At 39.8% G+C, this 24,535-nt stretch overlaps 1 protein-coding gene across 5 annotated transcripts in view; it reads right to left on the bottom strand.

Annotated features, from left to right (window-relative positions):
- DOCK4 (dedicator of cytokinesis 4) overlaps positions 1 to 24,535 on the bottom strand; it is a 521,894-nt gene that overhangs the window by 260,727 nt on the left and 236,632 nt on the right. For all 5 annotated transcript variants that reach the window (XM_017342765.4, XM_008258382.5, XM_008258384.5 and 2 more), the window contains exons 5-8: positions 20,719 to 20,815; positions 14,182 to 14,330; positions 8,592 to 8,676; positions 1,637 to 1,788 (exon numbers count right to left, since the gene is read on the bottom strand). In XM_017342765.4, coding sequence (XP_017198254.1) covers positions 1,637 to 1,788; positions 8,592 to 8,676; positions 14,182 to 14,330; positions 20,719 to 20,815 — 483 coding nt within the window. The remainder of the gene's footprint in view (positions 1 to 1,636; positions 1,789 to 8,591; positions 8,677 to 14,181; positions 14,331 to 20,718; positions 20,816 to 24,535) is intronic.

The following is a 24,535-nucleotide window of genomic DNA, read 5'->3' as shown; positions in this document are numbered from 1 at the left end:
ATCTCACTGTGTAACCCTTTTAAATTTTCTGACACAAATCCTGATTAACCTGAAGTGCATATTGCTCTTCCAGGCTTCAATGTAATGGTGTTATAATGGACCATGTTTCTGCATATTTTCTATTTAATCATTTTATATCTTCATTCTATTTTACTTTTGAAATCTGTACATATATATCTTAAGTTGACAAAAATGTAATGCATTCAGCACATAAAATTGGTTTGGAACACTATTTCTTTGGAAGCTCAGATATCTTATAAAAGAATGTTCTCAACTCTTTACTCCTATCGTTTATATAATTTCTGTCATTATTTTTAATGATCAGAAACTGTAACAACACTGTTCATTGTTAAGTTTTTATTAAAATGATAATATTATCTGTTAGGTTACATTGGAATAAAGAATATAAATATTTTGCTATACCTCCAAAGAAAAAAAAGTTGTAAGCTATAACTTAGACCAGTTTTTCATGCTCTTAACTTCCCTATTTAGTAAAACTGATTTGTGACAGGGCAGAGGTCTTCTAACACATGAACTGATTTCTCCAACAGTGTACAAAGTAGAATTTTGAAACTGTATTACCACTGATATTCCTCTACACCTCATAAATCCTGTCCTTGCTGCACAAACACAGCACTTTCCAAATCCCATTTTTACAATCACTTGTCAAGAAATAAGAAGTACACTTACAAGTAGATAATGATGAGTGAATAAATTAATTCACCAAACACTTTTTGGCTACCAATGCATTAAAAATAATCCACATATATGTCCTAGGGAAATAAATCTATTTTACCAGAAAAGAAATATACCAAATAATTTTATGTTTATAAAACAATATATGTGGCTCTGTATTATTTACAAGCATTAGTATTTATTTTAATAAGTAACTTTTTAAAAAACTAGATACAGTTGGGTTATTGTGTGTGATCTATGCTATTTTAATTCTCAATTTAAGTGTAAATATTTTCATTTAAAATATACAGTGCTTTGTATTTACTTTTAAAAAATATAAAAAATTATAAAGCATAAAAAAACTCATCAAGAGTAAAGACTATGGGATAAAACTAAAAACATCCATACTAGCCTTTTTCTAAATACTGAAAGAGTACCATCAGAGAACTGAGAGAGAAGAAACTATGTGAAAACTATCATTTCATAGCTTGGAAACTTTAATGGAAGATTTTTAAGTATTTAGCTGTGCCCTCATATAATTCAATCTAGACAGGATAAAAATAATCTAATCATTTACTGAATAATTGGGAAGATGCTAAGTGTGGCTCTGGATAGGCAAACAAACTTCAGACTAGAGGAACTATATTCTCCTTCCATTATCAATACAAGATAACTAAAACAAATAATAGATTTGAGATCAATACCATACTTCCATCTAATATCATTTTTATGTCTTTAAAGCCCCTTTGAGTTTTCCAAGGAACTCTGCAGGTGTCATCCCTCTAACTGTCCTGGAAACATACCGAGGGTAGGCAGCTTAGAAAGTCGCAGAGTGCTACAGATGGGACAATTGAGGCTGACAGAGTAAAGGTGTACAACAGCACATATTTTAGCTTGCCGATCACAAATATCCAGCATTCTAACATTAAAAAATTCAGGTCCTGTCTCCATGTGTGATTACCTGATTGGTCGATTCTCTTTACTGTCAAAGAGAGAGAAGATGACCTCTAGCTCCTCTCCCAGGTTGGAACACATGAGGCTCTTCATCTGAACAAACAGGTGGTGACTGCTGGCCTGCACGGGAGTGTCCTTCTTCCGATGCCGATGCTCCATCTGAATGACACCCCCCAACACAAACACAATCAGCATCAACTGAAGAAGATAATGGAACCAACAAACTAGTTAGCTAAAGTGTGATGATGATGTCTTAGGCTACATATGCTTTTCTCACTACAGATTCACCAATTGGCTGTTAAATTCTGGATTTTCTTCCATATTCTAAGATAACAAACTATGCAGTTGATAATCATCAAGGAACCTTGCTTTAAGAATTTTTAAAAATAATGAGTGTTAAAATGATACCAACTCACTGAGTAGATTGAGGAAGCAATAAGTTAAAGGATTTTGTTGCTCCCTATCAACTCCCAGGGTGAGGAGAAACTATTAGTCACCTTTAAAAAATTAAATTATATGGCACTGATCATCTTATTGATGGTACCTGAACAATGTCACATGACTTCTCATTTCTCCTAATTAAGTGTTCTTTTAAATTATGCTAAATTACATGACTGTGGTAGTTTTCTGAGGTGGGCTGTGGCAAATTACATTCTACTATAGGGCAGAAAGAATCTTTCTAACCTGCTGTGGAGCTATAGTGAAACAGGACTAGGAAAGCTGGAGCAGTGCTCAAGGTAGAAATAGCATCTAGTTCACACCTCTATCCACTTCACAATTTGTCCTCAATTGAGTCAGCTGAGGCCATGTCTGGGAGGCAGAACCAGGAGTGAGAGTACCCACAGGTGAAGGGGGAAAGGAATCACCCAAGGATCCAAGAGCAAGCAAAAAGCGGGGATGAGTCTTCATTCAACACACGTGTGTTAAGTGTGTACTAAGTGCCAAGCACTGGGATTGCACAAATGAGCAAAACCAGATGGTATCTAGGGAGGGCCGGAGCCACCAACAAAAACTGTCACATATACATATGTAAACCATGACTGTGCTGAATTGAGGGGAAGACAGAGATTACCATGAGAGTCTACAGGGAGATTTTGACTTGAATCTGGGCAGTCATAGAAGGTTTCCTGAGAAACAGACATGTTAGCCAGGAGCTAAAAAAGGAGCAGGAATTATTAACTATCTAGGACAAAACTCTTCCAATAGTGAGGGACCAGCTCGCTTCTCCCCTTAATCCACTGCAGACTGATGGTTTCATAAAATAAAAACGTCACGGCAATGTCAAAATATTATACAGGTTTCTGATAACTTAGCTGTCATTTCTATATTTGGACCAGATACCAGTAGTTGATAGTCTAGCCAGTTCTTAGACTGCTGTTTGAATAGTACTAACTCAGGACAAGAAGACAGGAAGAACACATGCAGAGGCCTGTATTAACAGAACAGGTGCTAAGACTGCGGGGGATTATCACTTTCACAACACTGATCACTAATAAAGCCACTTCTATTGGGATCACCTGACAAACAAAAAAGATGCTCAGGAACTGTGACTCAATGGTAATAGAATCAGCCTCTAAAGGTAGTTAAGGTCCTAATTCCATTTCAATATTAGTTATCTTCTTAAATTTCTAAATAGAACTCAGTAACTACTGAATGGGTGACCAACTTTTAGAGCCAAAATTACTGTAAATTTTTCATGCCTTTTACTTTAAACAACTTGAAAAGTAAAGGGCAGAAAAAATACAAACTAAATGCATCTATAATCACTATGCTCTACAGGCACACTGAATACCAGTCTCTAAAGTGGAAGGTAAATATGTATATGTATATTTCTTAAAGCATTGTGACATGTGTTGGCATAATTACTAGGAAAAGGTTCCTGGAGAAAAATATTTCAACTGTAGGGAAAAAAAGCATTATTCTGCTGCATTATTAGGCTGCTCTATTGTTCTGTACTTTGAAAATTCTTTACACTACAGCAGAAGATGCATCATATATTATTAAAACTATATAAGCTCTTTGAGTCACAAAGAAGGCTTCACCCCACCTTGAACTGCTTATTTGTTGATGTACCTAAAATTTCAAGATCTATTTGGTTAAAACAGTAACACAATACAAGCTGCTATGAAGAAATGAATGACTACTTTAAGGTCAGAGCTGGAGAGAGGTGAAAACCTTACAAAAAGATCCAATCTCAAGCAGGTGTCTGCTCTTGATTTCAAACAGTGCCAAGTTTCCAGCATCAATCACCACATTCACTAAGAACTGAGGGAAAAAAATTAGCTCCCTTACTCATGCAAAAAAATCCAATATATCTAGATCAGTGGCTCTCAACCTTGGCTGCACTTTAAAGTCACCAAGAGATCTTTTAAAAAGTACTTAATGCCTAGGTCCTATTCCAGAACAATTAAATTAGGATTTCTAGGGGATGTGGGGGGCCCAGAGAGTGACAGTATTAAGAGCTCCCCAGGTGATTCCAATGGACATAGGGAGTTGAGAATAACTGATTGGTGATCATATGCAGAGAGAAGGAAATCACAACAGGAAGAAAAGTGCATTGTTGCATCTTTTGAATAACTATTTCTAGAGACCTTTTGGTCTTTGCATGTGTGCTGGTAATGAGCTTGTCTGATTCTGCCCTTCATATATGTGACAAGGGTCCTCAGGTATGGCACACTCTGACATTTAAATTTTCCCCAGTAACACCCCCTCTCCCCATCCTTCCAGATCTGGGACAGACCTGGACTTAAGTAGATTATGATTATTTGCTTATCTCTTTGTAACTCACTACTTTGGCAAATTGCTAAAAAATATCTGTGCAAATATTATTGCAATAACAAAATTCAAAAGGCATGTTCACACTTCAAGAGCTATAATTTGGCAGTTATGACACAGAGATAAAAAAATCTATCTTGAAATAATGTATGGTTACAAATGTATCTACTAGTTACTCTAAATGTGTTTATAGTGCAACAAGATCTTTGGGAGAAAAAAAGATTCATCCCAAAGATTTATTTAACTGACTCAAATTTTCAATCCTTATGTAATACATTGTTTATTAGATGCATCTTTATTAGGGTTTCCCAACTTCAGTGCCATTGACCATTTAGGCTGAATATTTCTGTCTTTGACCTCGACCCTCAGTGTGAGAACCAAAAATAACTCCAGACAATGTCAACTGTCCCCTGGGATGTACAATGCTTCTGGGAACCACAATTTTCTGTTTGAGACCCACTGGTATATCTCACTAAAGATTGCAAAGCAATTCAATAACATGATCTTACAAAGCAAGTCAATAATATGATGTTATAAAACCATAAAATGTTCCTAAAAAGATAATCTGCAGGAACAAATATCCAGAGAACCTAGCTAATAAGTGTCTCTTTATTTATAGAAAGATAGAGATCTGGCCTTTGGCACTAAACCAAACATTCTAACTGGACACATGTTAACACTGTGAGTGCTTTGGCACTTTTTCTGTTTAGATGAACCCAATAAGATGAGAAATACCTGCTAATGGAGCTATCAAAAACCTAAAGCAAAGACAATTATTTTTAATGATGCAATATGAATTTTGCAAGATCCAAACACTTTTGTTTCAAACCTAATATTGGCAAGAAAGAAGCAGAAGAGAAACAGCAACAATTAACCAAATATCCTCTAATGGGGCATTTTACCTCCATGCCTGGTCCTTGACCACTGAGTGGCAATAAACTACAAACTAGGACAACAACATGAGATTGATGAAGGTGCCTCCCAAGTCTCCCTGGTGAAATCAATACAGTCAGTCATGTTTATGTTGCACAGAGAGAAAGATCAGGAGTACAGAGAATTTGATTACTGTTAGGCCAGGATACAAACAGGAACTTGAAAAAGGAACTACTTGAGAGAGAGAATGTGTTCTTCTGAAGCCAGTAATCACTGAGTTTTTCTTGGGCTACTGACTTTCCTTTGAAACATTAAAGCACAATTACTACAAGCAAAATTAAGTTTTCATGGAAAAGCACAATGTTTTATCCTAGTCTGTAAAATGAAGACACTGGTTTAGGATCTGGACTGTAAATTACTAAAATATCCCCATTTTCTCCATCAAGGGCAGAAATCGCTAATCAATCAGGACCCAGAGGAGACCTCAGAAATTTATCAACATTGTACTCCAGGCAACCACTGCTAATAAACTGGAATGTAGAAGAAGCAAAATCAATTTGTCACCCTATATATAATACAAGTCAAAAGCACAGAGATTAGATTGCATATACATAAAAAGAACCAGGGAAAACATATTTATGTAGGTATTATTATTTTATCAATATCTGACATCCCTAGCTACTTCAGGGTATGTTTCTGTGCTCTGCCTATGAAATGTAAATGTGAGTGCTGTATGGAACTTCCAGGAAGGCTCATTAAAGTAGCTGAATCAACTGAGAGGGTCTTTCTACTTCCTGCTACCTGGAATAGAGATGTAATGGCTAGAATTCTTGCAGCTTTACTGTACTTTGAGATGTCTTTGATGGAAGCCATGCTTCCCACAGCAGAAAAACATGCCCTTGTACCACTTTTCATGTCACAAAACCAGAAAGAAATCTAGAGCTTCTTGCTTCTAGACTTGCAAATTTTGAGAAATAAATTTCCATTATGTCTAAGTTTCTATTTTTTTTTCCATTAACTCTAGGCAAACCTAATCCTTAGATTTAGCATATTGGGTTTCAGCTATCCTTGCCATTTTTGTCTAACATGGATGTACTAAACATGCAAAAGGATGATAAACGACTGAATGCTTAGGTGACAAATATGTCAAGGAAAGGCATTTCACAGCATTTCCGACTTGATCTTCATCACAAACATGAGAAGAATTACTTCTCAGTTAAGCATATGAAGAAAGTGAGGCTTTGAGACTAAATAGTTTATTCTAAGATCACAGATCCAGTTAAACCAAGAGACAGATTACAAATCATAGTTGTTTGGAGCCACAATTCATAGTCTATTCATTTTACCATAAAATGTTTTTCTCTTTTTTTAATTTTTGAGATAACATTTTTAATTTACATTACCATCAAGGGCTTATGCTCCACTAAAGAAAGAGTTGAACACATAAAAAGTAAAAATGCCACAATTCAGCAGGATTATAGGTAGGGGTTACAAACAACAAGCAAATGAGAAGATGTTCAACTTCACTCATAATAAGTAAATCCTGTAGTAGTCACAGATCTTTAAAACTATAGTAGTATATAATTCTTAATCTGTTTGGCAAAGATTTAAAACAAAGCTTAACAAAACACTATTTTGTTATAAAAATTTTGAAAACACCGATGTGCAAAGCAATAAATAAGATTACTTTCAATCTAAGAGAGGGAGTAAAAGGCATCGTGTGTCACCGAAGGGGCTTCAGTTTGAGCGAGAAATTTGACAAAAGTGAAACAAAACATGATGCTCAATGAATTAAACTAACAACGTTATAGGTGTCACATTAAAGGATGTGACTGTTCAATGAATCAAACATACGAAATATGCTATCTGAGCCAAGAGGAGGGGAAGGCATTAATTTGGAATACTCGTTGTTTGTTCCTTCCTGGTTTCCCTGCCATTAACTTTCACCTTCATTTTTGATATATTCCCAGATTCTCCTCTTGGCACAGAGGCTACAAAGGCATGAGTACGCAACACCCACAAGAAGACCAACATACAGTCAAGGAAATCCTCTATGAAAACAGAATTCATTGCAACTGAAAAAGTAAAATGTAATGAGAACAGGTGAATGACTAAATAAAAACCTGAAATCGGTATTAGCTATTATCTGACTTCTCAAATCAGATACAAACCCTAATGGATTCACTGAAATTTCTCCACATTTTTCACATATGGATAATTTTTGGGTTAGTCTGGGTGGGAGGGCAGGTATGGTAGGAAGAATAACTATATTCCTAAAGTTGTACATATGAAATATGTATTCCTAACAAAATAAATAAATAAATTAATTAATTTTAAAAAAGCAAAAAACTCAATTAAAAGATGAAAAAATAAATGAATAAATAGATAAATAAGAATATTCCACTATTCTCAAAAAGATAACGTAAGCTTGGGAAACTGCCACAAAAGAGGCAGACTCTTCCAAAAAGAATATCATTTGCAACAGGCGCTCCTCATAGGAACATGATGGTAAGACACAAAAGTTAAGGAGAGCAAAGTAACATTATGCTCAGGGCAGTGGCTTCTGAAAGTCCTTCCCAACCACCCTCTTCTCTGATTTTGGATTTTAAGAGAGCTTAGTTAACAACAAGAGGTTGGGTAGGTTTCATACATGTATTTAAGAACACAAGGCTAAATATAAGGCAGATTGGACCAGATTTGGAAACCTGGATAGCAAGCACAAAAAAACTGGACTTTAATATATCAGGTAACTAGAAAGAAACTCAAGTCATATGTGATATTATTATGGACAATATGATAAAATATTTTAGGGATATTAATGGATTTCAGCACTCAGGAATGGATTGGGGCCTGGGAGGAGTTAGATGTTCAGACCAGAAGTTGAAGACTAAGGAGCAGATACCTTTAGTAGTTGGCATACAAACAGTGATAATAGGGGAAATGAGCAGGACTGACATTTTGGTGGGCAAAGACTAGCGACCATTAGAACACTGTGCTAGAACACACCATGTAAGTATGAGTGACTTGCAAGCATTTCACTAATGAGCAAAAATGTGTGAAGACTGGCAAAAGAACTTGAAACTTCTTTGAATGTACTACCCAATGGCTAGGTGGAGAATATCATGGCATTCCGAGATGAGTAAAGTGTCTCAGTACTGTACTCAGGGCACGGTCACCTCAGCCCTCAATTCTCTTTACTCCTTCCAAATTAAACCTGGAACATCCTGTTGCCACAAAATCAAACAAGTACTAAGAGTGCCATGGAAACCACAAAATTAGCAGTGAGGCCGTGAGTCAAGGTTTCCTATACCTACCAATCGGTAGAGCTCAGTGATGCTGATGTCTTCGGGATCCACCATTGCATACTCTTTCCTAGGCACCAGGTCCAGTCCCAGTTGTCTAGAAAACAAATAGCAAAAGTTTGGGAGAAAAGTCATCTCTGTGTAAGACATTAGGTGTTAATATTTTTGTTGCATCTCCTTGAAGTTGGAATGAATCACCCACTATGTTCCTCTTCCCATTTTACTCCACATGACTGTGTCAGCACAATGGACAACACTGGGCCATTCTTGAGAAACAGAAGGTGAGTCAGGGAGACAAACTGAGAGAGGATGGTAAGAGTTCCTGCACTGAGGCCTTTGTACACTATGGGGAGCCTTCCGCATCCCAAAGATATCATCAGAGAAGCCCTTCCACACAACAATGGGGTGAAAACCTAGAGCTAGACATTATTTGGCTCTGGAAATGGGAGTATAGGAGAGGGAGTCTGGGCTTCTAGGATTTGCCTTAGCCCCCAAAGAGCAAAAAATGACCAGAGTTAACCTGCTTCTAATGGGAGTATGACAACCTGGGCGTACTTCTCACTCAGCGCAGGTTCTTGGTTTGGCCGTCATGAGACATTCAGCAAGGGCAGGAAACAGGAATTGGGCAGCACAGTGCAGGCCTGGAGAGGCCAAAGGGTTTAATCTCTTGGGTCAAGTGTCATTTCGGCTGACATGTGGCTTGCTGTGCTGACAAGTGTTCTAAGTACTCTAAGCCTCGATGGAGTGTGGTAAGTGACTTGCGAAGTGTGCTTACTAGGATGGACAGAAGAAAGTAAGAATGCTCTTCTAGCCAGGTTCTCACCCCACCCTGAAGTGGCCTTGGGAACACCCTCCCCTGGAGGACCCACCACTGCACTTCACCAATGTCAATGTTCCTCTCACGAACCAGCTGGGACCGTCCCACAGCTCCATGAAGCTTCTGTAGTGCCCAAAGGATCAATGAAAGATCTGTTCTTCACGAGAATTCCCTCAGTAACCACACCCCAGGCCCCATGCTCACTTCTCCAGAGATCACTTATTCTGCATCCCTTTGACATCATGGTTCTGACACGGAAGCCGCGGACCCTGCACTTCCAATTACAGAACCACAGCTTTCTTACTTTTGAATTTTACAAAGAATTCTGAAATTTTATTCCCTTTCCAAAATCTCACTAAAGTTTCATAAGTAAAATTCGTTAATTCAGTGTCTACTTCAAGGCAGGAACTGCCCAGACACCCTGAGGGATATTTGTTCTGAGAAGATTAGAAGATTGTCAACTTCCTTGAGATCAGGAATTGTCTTTCAGATGTTAAGACAGTTTCTTAGTTTTCCTAGATTTCCCTTTAAGAAAACACAAAGTGATCACGCTGAACTGTAGATGAACTTTAAAATCACAACAAGCACTGTGATTTGCTTTCTAGAGACCCCTATCCCCCATGTTATATCCTCAGCCATACTTCTGATAGGAGCAGGTCCCCATTCTCCATTTCCTCCAAGACAGAATCACAGCACTACCGTCCAAGACCTCATTTTATAGCAAGTCAGTGCTGCTGCTGCAACAATATCCAGCAAAGGAAGGAGGACACGGAACCACACCTGAATTGTGTTGCCTGCCAAACCCCAAACTCCTCATATGAGGAGCTTCCCTGCCTACATTACCTACTGGGAGGTGGGTGACAGATGAGACAGTCACCTGACTATCACCCCTTCCTGAGCCACATCTGACCAGCCTGCAGGTAGGCATCTGACCTAAGGACAAATACTCCATGAACTGGAAGTGACATATGAAAAGCTGGTATAAAATGTAGAGCCCAAACTGAAGTAAGCTATTGGCTATCAATGAGAGTCCTTCTTTGTGAACTTGAACTTGGAAATCCAGACAGCATTGGCCATGTGGCATGGGTGGAAAAGGTACTGGAAAGACAACTGGACTGTGCCATTGCAGGGTTGAGTACAGATCAGCTGCAGCTACACAGGTTCCGTAGCAGCTGTGGGCTCCAGAACCTTCCGGGGCGTTCAGGCTCAGTAATCTATTATGCAAGTCCCTTTCTCCCTAAGTCTTGACAGTCCAGCTTCCACTAGCTGCCTGGAGTCCTAGCTGTTACGAAGTATCTTATTTGTGTTTATTTGATGTTATTTTGTCAACTCCTAGGTATACCCAAAACAAAACAAAACATTGATTCAGGTTTCTGAGCCTACAGTATCAGGGCACTGCTTTCCAAGGCAGAGAGAAATGATAAGAAAATAGGCACAGACAAGGTGGGGGAACATCAGGAAGGATACAGGAAGGCAGAGAGAGTCAAGTCTTGCATCAAACTGGTCACTAAGTTACTCTGTGACACGAGGAGTAGGGATAAATAGATGATCTCTCCTGTAATATCTCTGCGGCAAAGTCAGAGGACATCAGAGGACTCTGTGAGCCACAGAAACAAGTGCCAATGCTACACATCTGTCTGAAACTCCCAGGTGAGAGCACCTGTTTGACTGGCACCATTTGGGAACAAAACGATTTATCTCCTCCTCCTCCCCAGACTCCCACATCCAGGGGGCTTCTCTTTACCACTCTTCTACAGTTTGACGTACAACTTGACATTGAACACATTCTTCATTTACGTTCATCCACAGATTTATGTGTGGACAGATAATTTTGCAGGGCAGTTTCATCTCATAGAAATGGCAAGAAAAGGATCTTCCCTGGCTTTCTACTTAGCACTATTCAAGAAGAAAACAAATTTATACTTAAAGGCAAATGCATAATCTCTAAGCTGAAAGTTATTTTCAAGTAAGTGGCCAATGAAATTCAAAGAAAACAGTGAGAGCCAGAAAATTCATGACTTTGAGGATGAATATATTACACTACTCATTTTTATGCATCAATGGTTTACCAACTTACTATAAATTAGCCACAGAATTGCCCAAAGCATAAGCTGGAACTTATTTAAGTCAGAAACTGAGTCACGATCCAGTCATGGTTTTCCTCCTTTCTCCCTTTCCTTAATCCATCATCTTCCTTCATAATACCAAAAAAGTATTTTCTTGCTTTCTCTATATCATATTTTTAATGATGTAGTATTTGTTCATGACCTATGTACACATTCCTGCACATTTTAAAGTATTTTAAAAACTGATTTGAGTAGAAAAAACAAAGACAGAGTCTGGAAAAGTACTCCCATCTGCTGGTTCACTCCCCAAGTGACCACAAAGGCCATGGCTGAGTGGGCCCAAAGCCTGGAACAGGGAATCTATCCAGTTTTTCTAGCGAGTAGCAGGGAGCTAATCACCCTGGTGTCTGTAAAACAGGAAGCTGGAGTCAGGAGCCGGAGCCAGGAATTGAACCCAGGGACCCAGATGTGGATCACGGGTTAGTGGCATCCCATCAGGCAGCTTAAATGCTAGGCGAAATGTCCGTCCCTGTAAGTTATTCTTGATAAACTAACTCTACCCAACTTCCTTTTATTTACAAACAAGTGCTTTAAGTGAGGATGAGCATGGTGATTAAGAGTCAATATCATTCAGTGGAAACTCAAAGGTTTTTCAAAACAATGAAGGAAAACATGAAAGGCAGGCAGCACAGGGCACACTCCAACAGTACTTTAGAGCTAGCCTCTTAGTACTTCTCCACCTCCTATGGCAAGACTGGAAGCTCCATGCAAACGGCTGGCAAATCTCGCCTGTGGGAGGAAGGATGTGTGTTTAATCTGATCATCCTGGAGTTCAAAGGGCCCTTGGACTTCCTAAAGTCAAGAAAAGTTCATTAATTTTCTCAAGTCTTAAAAAAGCAGTGTGTCAAGTCCAGTTCTCTTGCCACCACTCCGCACCTGCTTTATTTCTCATAGGAATGAATCCTCCAGAGATAAATAAATCAGGCGATTCTATTCACTGGCCATAAAAAGATGAATGGCATATTGTACTTAAAAAAAATACCAGCCGTACTCTGAGTGAGATGGAAGTTTAAAATCTGTGAGTAAGCCCGTGCACTGCTTTCTGTAGTCTATAACATCTTGGCAGGGATCAAACCCAGCTGCTGATAAAGTGACTTCCTTCCTGTGAAGTGGAAGCAGCATTCTAGTTTCACATTGGTTCCTCCAGATTCAGTAAGAGGCAAATTTATCCGTGGTTCATTTTCTGCCAAGTTCTCTTTGCTGTTTCTTTTCTCATTTTTTGATGCTCTAAGATCCTTTGAAAATCCAGAGAAAATGGGGCCTTGTGGCGAGGAAAGAACAGGAGGATACGACCACATGTGATATTAAGAAACCACTTCACTACCTCAACCAAGCCTTATGTGACCTAGGATCATGGGCAAAGTTGGCTTATTCTAATCTCTCATTCCTATATTAATATTCATACTTAGTATTCTATCAGCTTTGGTCAGAGCTTTTTACTCTCAGATTTACTACTTAAGTGCCTGACTGTTATTTTAAATAAATCACAGTTTTATTTAAAAGCAAACTTCAGTCAAGAACTGTTTCTCATTGAGTTCTCCTAAGCAGCTCCTCAAAATGGCTAAAATGAACCTCAGGACTAATCACAGCAATAATAAAAGGCCCCAGTGGTGCACCTGTCATGAGACTCTTAGCTGAAGCTGTTAACATCAATGCTTCCCTCTGGATTACATTGGTGACCTCTTGCTGTAATATGGAAAAGGTATTTATTTATTTATTTGTTTATTTATTTTTGACAGGCAGAGTGGATAGTGAGAGAGAGAGACAGAGAGAAAGGTTTTCCTTTTGCCGTTGGTTCACCCTCCAATGGCCACCACGGCTGGTGCACTGCGGCCGGCGCACCGTGCTGATCCGAAGCCAGGAGCCAGGTGTTTCTCCTGGTCTCCCATGGGGTGCAGGGCCCAAGCACTTGGGCCATCCTCCACTGTCTTCCCGGAAAAGGTATTTATTAAAAGCAAATAGCGGGCTGGCGCCGTGGCTCACTAGGCTAATCCTCTGCCTTGTGGTGCCGGCACACCGGGTTCTAGTCCCAGTCGGGGCACTGGATTCTTTTCCAGTTGCCCCTCTTCCAGGCCAGCTCTCTGCTGTGGCCCGGGAAGGCAGTGGAGGATGGCCCAAGTGCTTGGGCCCTGCACTCCATGGGAGACCAGGAGAAACACCTGGCTCCTGGCTTCGGATCAGCGCGCCGCATCGCGCTGGCCGCGGTGGTCATTGGAGGGTGAACCAACAGCAAAAGGAAGACCTTTCTCTCTGTCTCTCTCTCTCACTGTCCACTCTGCCTGTCAATAATAATAATAAAAAAAAAAAGCAAATAGCATATACCAAACTTAAAGCCCACTTAAAAATAAGACCCCTTTAGCCAGAAGCCACAACTAGTTAATCCTTGTGAACTGTTCATTTTCTCTGAGCACAGGCACTCCATCAGACCACACAGGGCACTGGAGAACAAACAATGTCTCAGTGCCACCCCAGCCTCAGAGGCCAAGGCTCTTGGCTCTCCCAGTGTTAGCCAGCATTAAGCATCAGAAAGGGAATACTGGAAAACTCCAAGTGATTTTTTGCAGTGATATCGCCAGACCCTGCTCCTACCACGCCGTTTCTACCGTGTTCACCCACAGCACAAGGCAGTGAGTACTGCCTTGCAAGGCTCAGTACTCACTCATTGCCCCAGTCCAGGCGGGCAGTGATGTGGCGCTTCACATCCTTCATCCGGTCATGGGTGAGATGGCCCACCAGCACCTGCCGCCGGAGATCCAGGATTTCATTCATGATGTGCCACAGCCGGTGGAAGAGATCACCTTCATTTCTCTAAGAAACATGGAAATGTGGAGAGCTGGCTGTCAGTCCCCATATGGAAAAGGAAGGAGGAAGGCCATCCTGTCTCTAGGTGCTTGCTGCTTTACGAAACATTCTCCATTAACAGACGCACTCTTGCGGTACTGTCCCTCAGTGCATTCCGTGTGCTATGCCTTTTCATGCAAGCAACACAATGCTGTCTTCCTGTCCAAGATCCAGCTTTACTTCTCACACTCCCCCATCAGACACGGTGTTCCTGTTTCTCACTGCACCTCCATACCTGACACTGGGCCCAGGCTCCGTGCTTTAGATTCTCTGCCTGTATGTCCATTTCAAGTGCTCCTTTCCTTGGGTCCAGGCAAGTTCCACTGTCCTCCAAGTCCCAGCCTAACTCACACTTCTATCAGGATATCTCCCCTGGCGATTGTTGTTCCTATTCTTTTCTCTCTTCTCTGAGGCATGCAACTAAAACCAATGAAAAGGAAAATCATTTTCCAATTATTTCTTGCCTGTTTGTCTTAATGCTTTATTGGATCTCCCATCAGCTTTTGGGCACATGGAGGGTGTTCAAACTCATTTATTGATGGACTGCCACTGCAGTGATCTAGATCTAGTGATCAGTGGCACTGAGACCTTTAAAAAAACACATGGCTTTCTTTCCTATTTTTTAGTCATGTGAAACTCATTAAGCTATGTGGCTTGGTGGAAGAAGACCTGTTAAGTGCCTGACTTCAAATCCTGATCTGGACACTCACTAGCTTTACAGACTGTGAGTCTGAGCTCTGTCATCTGTGAAACAGGGGCAGAACTATTTTCCTGCAACGTTGTTCTATAGATCAATGACGACAGTTGCGAAGGAAGTTTTATAGCACAGACTTAGTGCCAGATGACCTTGGTCTGAATTCTAATTCTGCCATTTACTGGCTGAAAATTACTGGCAATGTAATCTGTTTATGTAAGAATCACAGTACCTACCTTATTGGTGGTTGTGAGGAGTTATGAGCTAGGAAGGTTGTCCCTTGGTATTTGCAAGGGATTGGCTACAGGATACTCTGAAGATATGAAAAGCTCTGGATGTTCAAGTCCCTTTATAAAATCATGGTAATATTTGAATGTAAACTATGCATATCCTCCCATACCTAAAATCACCTCTATATTACTTATGACAGCTTGTACAAGGTAAACATAATGTTTATAGTTGCTACACTGTAATTTTACGGAATGACAAGAAAAAGGTCTGTGGTGTGTCAGTATAGGTGAAATTTTTTTCCAATTTTTTAAATCTGTAACTGGTTGAGTCTATGGATGAGGAATCTGTTGATACAGAGGGCTGAATAGCCCAGAATAAATACCATGAAAGCATCAGCTGCTACCATGCTGTGCTTTGGGAATTAGTCCGCGTGTCCACCAGAGGTCCATGTGTTAAAGACTTGGTCTCCAAAGTCTTATTTAATGGTTAATGGATTAAGTAAGGGTAGAAGCTTAATCCAATTATGGTATCTGAAGGTGAGCACATTGGGAGATGTTCAGATTGGATTAAGTTGTTAGGGTGGAGTCCCCCATGGAATCACGGTGGCTTTCTAAGGACAGACCACACAGACCTCTACAATGAGTGGGTTTGGTCTCTATTCCTGGTGACTCACCATGTGATCCTGCCTCTCTGCCTGCACTCCGCCAGTAAGGCCCACCCTATCTTGGACTGTGAGCCAAAACAAACCTCTTTCCTTCATAAGTAGCTTCTCCCAGGTATTTGTCATAGTGACAAAAGAGTGACTAATACATATTAGGAATTTTATTGTACTGGGCTTGATTCAAGTAAGCTTATGATAAATACTATTTCTATACCCAAACCATACTATTTATATTTTAGCCCAGAGACATTCAGGTTAAACTCTATATTCATCTTTCTTAACCACAGAAGTTGCTAGTAGACTAGATAACTGAGATTATCATCCACCTGACATCCTCTACAGCTACAAGCAGCCAGAAATACCAAGTTCTATGTGAGGGGTAAATATGGTATGTCATAATGTAACATTTTGAAGTATTTTAAAAAGTAATGACATGTTTTCTGCTTGATTTGTAATTGGGGCCTTGAAGAGCTCCATGCACTGTGCAGGTTAATGTTTGCCATGGAAACCAGAATTCTCCAGGATCACATCCGTGGTCCTCTGAGACAGGCCTAGTCTTGCTCTCCTCTCAACTTCTAACGCACTCTGATGAGCCTCTTCTGCTATTTTTCAGCCTGTGCTCACATTTATGCGACCTTTTGAGTTGTCACACAGTACTCTTATGTTTTTTAAACTTTTAGGGCAATTTTTAAAAGATTCATTTCATTTATTTGAAAGGCAGAGTTATAGAGAGAAAGGGAGGAAGGGAGAGAGAGAGAGAGAGACAGAGAGAGAGAGAGAGATCATTCATCTGCTGGTTCACTCCTCAAATGGCCACAATAGACAGGGATGGACCAGACAGAAGCCAGGAGACAGTAGTTTCTTTTCTTTCTTTCTTTTTTCTTTTTCTTTTTCTTTTTCTTTTTTTTTTTTTTTTTTTGACAGGCAGAGTGGACAGTGAGAAAGGTCTTCCTTTGCCGTTGGTTCACCCTCCAATGGCCACGCAGCCGACGTGCTGTGGCCGATCCGATGGCAGGAGCCAGGTACTTACCCTGGTCTCCCATGGGGTGCAGGGCCCAAGCACTTGGGCCATCCTCCACTGCCTTCCCGGGCCACAGCAGAGAGCTGGCCTGGAAGAGGGGCAACCGGGACAGAATCCGGCACCCCAACCGGGACTAGAACCTGGTGTGCTGGCGCCACAAGGCGGAGGATTAGCCTAGTGAGCCGCGGCGCCAGCCTAGAGACAGTAGTTTCTTACGGGTCTCCCACATGGGTGCAGGGGCCCAAGCACTTGGGTCACCCTCCCCTCCAACTCTTTCCCAGGCTCATTAGCATGGAGCTATATTGGAAGCGGAACAGCTAGGACTAGAGGCCAGCATTGCAGGCAGTGGTTTTACCAGCTACACCACAGTGCTCTGATACTCTTATAACTGTGCTGCGGTCAGTGCCTGTGCTCTCTATGTGACGGCAAGCCTCCGTCACATGGCTGCATCTGCCGTGTGCATCCCCAGCAGCTGGAGAATGCATGAACAAGCAAATGAATGACTACCTTCAAGCACAGGTGTCAGTTTTTGTGGACACTGAGAGACAGGTTCTGTTTAGGGCATACAAAAGAAGTATGAAAGATCAAGACGCCACTTAAGAACTCAGCAGTGGGAAAGAGCCTTAAGCCCACTTAGGTGAAAATAAAATGCTGTAAGGATGGCATAAAATGAGTAAAATCTCTTGTTGCAAGGGAGAGAGCCAGTATCCTCTTGAACTGTCACATGAGACAGTTGTCTGCCTGCTCTTGGGGAGGGCACTGTGCAATTTTTTATTAGGATAGACTGCACTGTCTATGATGTCATCTCTAATACTTCATGGAGATGAGAAGGAAGCAGGGTTCTTTATAAAAATAAGAACTGCCAGCTGGCCCTTTAGGGAACAAAACCAAGGGCAGAGAGAGGCAGTCATCCTGACATACCACAGGCCCTACTACTGAGAAAAAAACTACACATGCAGTCACACAACTGTGATTCTTTAGATTAGAAACTCGACAGAGATGACCAAATATGAAAAATGCTTCTGATTTAGTGTGAAATGAATGGGGTAGGCTAAAAAAATCAAACACTTAGAATAAAACAATATCTAGAAATTCCTGCAATAAAAGCCAAATGAAAAGATAACTGTGAGCTGTTCAGCATTTTAGAGATTGGGTAATTTTTTATTTGCCTTAAAGAAGCACAAATTTGGGCAGCAGTGGAGCTAGATTTAAATTCAGGCTCTACCACTTTATGTGGGACCCCAGATAAATTATCTTTGAAAAGATTCAGAAATAAAAACTTTCTGGCAGAACCCGAGGGAAGAGAGATGTAAAATACAAGGAACTCTGTAAAATATACAGAGCTCAGAGCCTGCATAAATACTCAATAAAAGATGGTTTTGTATTTGTCCTAAACTTGTGGTGGTTATATTACTGATAGGCCAATAAGTTATATTTAAAAGAGCATTATTTGGGCTTTTAGTGATGTTATTTAAAAGAGTAACATTTACCATGTGCTTTTATGCCGTTTGACATATATTATCTCATTTAATAACTTACAACTTAGAAAATATTATTACCCTCATCAAACATCTTCAAGTAGAGAAGCCAAGTGTTTTAAAACTATTGCAAAGTAACATGGGTAGCTCCCTAAGTACAGTCAAGAATGAAAAATGCAAACTAAAATATTTTCATCAGGAGAAAGAGAAATCACAAAGTATGACATGCTCAGGTCAGTTTCATTCTCAACGTCAAAAATGTGGTATCTCTGGGTTAAAGTTTCCTTTTGCTCCTAATATAACTGACAATATTCCGGTATCCAGGGAATCTTTTAGAAAATTCTCTCTCTTTCATACTACTCGAGACATCAGGAAGAGAGGTTACCTGTAGCATGTACTACACATGGATTTTCAAACCATCCATGAATGTCCTCAAAATAGTTGCAACTCTAAAAGCAGATTAAAAATAGCTAGATAAGGCAAAATCAAGAGTACATTCAACTTTGTTCCCCTGCAGTCACCACATAAAAGGAAAGCACTGGTGCTCTAGCTCTACTAGTAGATGATACTTATACTATCTTTATTTTTATAACTTTCCCTTGTTGAGTATTTAGGATGCAGTGGTTCAAACATTTCAGTTTTTCTGAGCATTAGTGCCACACACAATGTCCCTTTAAGTGAAGTTATACTTGGGTTTTATATTCTTTGCAATGTATATATTTTTTAAAACTCTAAAAAAGGATATCTGCATTCCCTTTGTACTGTGTTAGCACTGAGTGTTGGAGGTCAGTTCTTTTGACTTTGTGTTTACCAAGGCTACACCCTGTGGTAATTTGTCTAACATTGTCTTATGGATTTCTGTATTGAGTCCTGAAGCCATGGGCTTGAGAAAGGCATAAAGCAGAAAACTCCAACATCAAAGGGTTTTCATCAGTGACGTTTTAACATCTTACCTGAACGGAATACCTATGGCTCTTTGGATGTAAGAGGCAATAAAAGCCGTCATTTTGTGCCAATGTCCCTCACTAATTTGGATTTTCTCTTTGATAGACTGTTGCAAATCATTTTGTCAGGATAGGTATACCTTTGTATTCAGAATGAATCCCTTCACATGACTAAGCTATTCTACAAATTTCTTCAAAATAAAAGCAGAAATTGCATTTATTTTCTCTTTAATACTGTACTATCCTCATACTTCCCAGTACGTAGCAGTTCAGAGAGAGCATACCAGATTGCCATGGGAATCCCAGCTCAGCCACTTTTCTGAGTACAGCAGCACCCCTTATCCACACAGTCACTTTCCAAGAGTTTGGTTACCATCAGTCTATCAAGGTCTGAAAATATTCCATGGAAAGTTCCAGAAATAAATAATCCATAAGTTTCAAATAACTTTTCTTACAGTATATGGTTACAGCTTTTAATTTTTTATGTTATTGTTGATCATATCTTACTGCACCAAATTAAATTTTATCACATGTATGCATGTATAGGAAAAAACCAGAATGAAGGTGTTCTGTGTTTTCCACAGTGTGAGGCACCCACCAGGGCAAGTTAGAAATTCTCCACTACAGACAAAGGGGGAAGACTGCACTTGGTCTACAATAAGTACTTCACTCTCTATCCCTCATCTTTCTAATTTGTTTGCTGGAGGTGATCATAGTCACTATTGTCCTTGACGGGTTTAAAGATTAAATGAAATGCAGCATCTGTATATGGACTACTCCTTGTGACTTTGTTATACAGTAAGTTCTCAATAATATAATTACTTATGATAAGTAAATAAAGGTATGCATACATACTTCTAATTAATATTTTTAAAGAAGCATTTTCTGTGGTGCATTCAGAATATTCTAATTGATTCTGGGTAAGAAGTCTGTTACTTAGAGTACATGTGAATTACTTGGAGAATCAGAATATGATGAAATACCACTGTCACTAAAATTATACAAAAAATAAGTTAATTTCTCCTTGAAATTTAAAAATATTCAGGAAGTCCAACACGAGTTACTAGGTCCATGTAAACCATCCTATTTGGTAACATGACAGAAAAATCATCTTATATATTTCTGTGGTACTGAAAAAATATATATAAAATCCATGTGCAGTGGACAGATTATAAGTCTGTCTTATTAAGATGTATATTCCTGACTACTCGTGGGGTCCTAGTGAATTATAGTAGGTATTGAAACATTATTCACGTTTGGTTATGTTCAGATACATCTTAGAACAACTATCTATACCTAAAATCACACCATTAAAAATGTACCAACCACATAGAGCTGTTTCCACATGGTTCCCCAGTCTCTTAATGTTGATGTCATTTCTGTGATAACGGAGTCTTCAGTGGGAATAACCATTTCAAATTGTCTGTGAAGTTAAAACAGAAAAACAAAGTATAAAAGCAAATACCATAGACAACTCTCCTAAGTCCTCTAAAAGATAAACTAAGAAAGGAGCTGCCAAATTGCTTTTGGTTATGCAGACAGTAACCAGGATCTGAGCTTTCTGTGAGAAATGCTTTGTGGGTTCCAGCACTATGCTACCAAAACCATCAGCCACTCCATCCAAATCAAGTTTGAGCAGTGTGGTGGAAAAGTAACATTATCAGAAGAGTTCCGCTCTAGCTGTAGTCTGACTACCAGACAGCAACTCATTTAACCTCACATAGCCCTAAAGCCTTCATCTGTAAAAGGAGGTCATCAGGCTACATAAACTCTGAAGTGACCTTTGCCTTCCATGTGCTATGAGCACAGGACTCAAAAGGAATAAAAGAAACACTGTGCAACCATTAAGATAGGAAAGCTGTGAACATCCAAACTAACGTAGTATTATAAATAACTAGATACCCAGACACTGCCTGAACACTCACTTGGATTCATTAACACTTCATTTTTGTGCAAACAGAGCCATCACAAAGGATCAGGATAGATCAGCACAGAATTTAAGGGCTTAAGACCACATGGATATTTAGATATTCACTCTTTACATTTAAGGGCTTAAGACCTCATGGATATTTGGATATTCACTCTTTACATGACTCATGCAATGTGGTCTTCCAATGTCTTCTGTCAAAGTCAGAAACTCAACTTGGAGAATATTTACTCCAACAAATAATTAAGGTACATATGGTGGTCCAGAATTTGAGACGATACATATGGGGGGTTGGGTACAGAAGAGGAAGATTTAGTTTGTCCTTTGAATCATACCTTTGGCAAAAAATAATCTCCTTTTCTTTATCTCTAGTTTCTTTTTACAAATACTTTAAGTTTTTATGCAGGTTAAAGTAGTTAAATGGCTCTTATGACTACAGCCTCTCAAAAAATGCTACCAGCCATCTTGATGGGGATGATTTTCTTTATTTCAATACATTCTTCTCAAGGCCAACATCCAATATGGAGACTGTAACAGCACATTAGACATTAAGCCAGGTTGTCTAGATGGTCAAGGGAAAATTACTTCTTAGCATGAGGCTAATAACTGCTCTGCTGTTCCTTTTTGAAGTTATATCCAAAGCGTGTATGCCTGTCACTCCTCCGATGGTATTGACAGAATGCCATCTCACTAGTCCAAGTGATCAATTTCAGTTCACAATTGATCATACTGATAGGTCTAAGAGTCAAAGGGATCATACAAACAAGACTAGTGTCTGCGAATACTAACTGATAGAATAAAAAAGGGAGAGAATGATCCAACATGGGAAGCGGGATACACAGCAGACTCATAGAATGGCAGATGTCCTAAACAGCACTCTGGCCTCAGAATCAGCCCTTAAGGCATTCGGATCTGGCTGAAGAGCCCATGAGAGTATTGTAGGCATAGAAAGCCAAGACACTCTGGAAAAAAAAAAAAAAAAAAAAAAAAAAACTAAATGAAAGATCTCTGTGAGTGAGATCCCAGTAGAAAGAACGGGGCCATCAAAGAAGGAGATACCTTTCTCTGAAGGGAGGAGAGAACATCCACTTTGACTATGACCTTATCTAAATAAGATCGAAGTTGGTGAACTCAAAAGGCTTCCATAGCCTTGGCAACTCATGACTAGAGCCTAGGGAGATTATTGATGCCATCAACAAGAGTGTCAAATTGTTAAGTCAACAACAGGAGTTACTGTGTACTTACTCCTCACGTAGGATCTCTGTCCTTAATGTGTTGTCCAGTGTAAATTAATGCTATAACTAGTACTGAAACAGTATTTTACATTTTATGTTCTGTGTGGGTGCAAACTGATGAAATCTTTACTTAATATATACTGAATCGATCTTGTGTATATAAAGATAATTGAAAATGAATCTTGATGTGAATGGAATGGAAGAGGGAGCTGGAGATAGGAGGGATGTGGGTAGGAGGGAAGTTATGGGGGGGGAAGCCATTGTAATCCATAAACTGTACTTTGGAAATTTATATTTACTAAATAAAAGTTTAAAAAAAAAGAAAATTTTTTCCAGATTCCTTCACCAATGGTCCTTCATCTTCTCATATTACACTGCAGCTAAAATACCTGTTCTGTGACTAGTTTCCTTCTTGCTAGAGTTTAAACACTGCAGAAAATATAAAACTTGGATTTTAAAACTAGAAGTGAAAGTAAATAATAATAATATATGCCCTGCAGCAGATACAGAGCCTTTTATTAAGTCTACATATGACATTTTCACATACTAGTACATTTATTTTGCTTTCAGAGCAGCTGTTGGAATTCAAATGATGAATATTTTGAGAGGAAGATTATAAAATGATCCTTTATGAGGTCAAGAAGGGAGAACTGAATTTCAAGGAAACCTTGACATTCTACTTAACATTTAAGAAGTGACAGGACCTCCATAAATGCTAATACAAAGTGGCCTCACTATTCACAAACTATAATTTAATTTAAGGACCCCTATCAGTTCTACATTGCTCTGAAGACCCAGGAAAAGAACATAAAGGCAATTCAGTCTACTGGAAGTTGATGTGAGGGTTGTCCAATTAAAATATAAATTTTTAAGCACAAAATTGCTATTGCAGGCAAGGCAGCTGTTTCCTATTAAGTATACCAAAACCAAAATTAGCATTCAAATACTCGGTCACATAAGTAGTTGCTCTTGAAATTATATTTTGTTCAGTTATTCTCAGATGTACTCTGCAACTGTTTCACTCTGGTAGACCAGCAGGCTACAAATCTGTTTCAAACAAGACAAGTTATATCTAATTCCAAAAAGAGATCCTCTCTGGGAAACCAATCATCTGCCAATAGGTGTCCTCAGAAGATTCCAGGCCAAAGTTTTCCTCCCAGCAACATTCCTAGAACTGGTGTCTGAATCAATTCCAGTAATTCTTTAATTGGAAAATATTTTGTTCTAAAACAGAGCTCTTCGGCCTGTCACCGTGCCTACTGTCAGGTGGAAAAGCCACAAACAAGTCTTCCACCAGCATGAACAAATCTTTTTTTTTTTTTTTTTTTTTTTTTTTGACGGCCGGCGCACCGCGCTGATCCAATGGCAGGAGCCAGGTGCTTCTCCTGGTCTCCCATGGGGTGCAGGGCCCAAGCACTTGGGCCATCCTCCACTGCACTCCCTGGCCACAGCAGAGAGCTGGCGTGGAAGAGGGGCAACCGGGACAGAATCCGGTGCCCTGACCAGGACTAGAACCCGGTGTGCTGGCGCCGCAAGGTGGAGGATTAGCCTAGTGAGCCGCGGCGCCGGCCATGAACAAATATTTAGATACCTTTACATTTGAGCATCCTGGGGGCACACAGAAGGGGACCAGATATATACCAGTTTCTAACAAGTTTCAAATAAAATGAAGGTATTTCCATGCAAAAGTTGCCGAGAGGACTGGCTGAATGGACTAGCCCAGATGGACATGTTAAGATCTAGCTACTCCACTTCTGATCCAGCTCCCAGCTAATGTCCTGGGAAGGCAGTGGAAGATGGCTCAAGTGCTTGGGCCCTGTACCCACTGGGGAGACCTGGAAGAAGTTCCTGTCTCCTGGCTTCAGATCAGCCCAGTACTGGCCATTGCGGCCATTTGGGGAGTAGAACAGTGGATAGAAGACCTCTGTCTCTGTCTCTTCCTCTCTCTCTCTATAACTTTACCTTTCAAATAAACACACAC

The sequence above is a fragment of the Oryctolagus cuniculus genome, chromosome 3 (genome assembly GCF_051225735.1).
Source record: "Oryctolagus cuniculus isolate XC-2025 breed Fujian yellow rabbit chromosome 3, ASM5122573v1, whole genome shotgun sequence".
Classification (NCBI taxonomy): domain Eukaryota; kingdom Metazoa; phylum Chordata; class Mammalia; order Lagomorpha; family Leporidae; genus Oryctolagus; species Oryctolagus cuniculus.
Note: the sequence above shows the minus strand (reverse complement) of the source record. Positions and strands in the feature narration are given on the sequence as shown.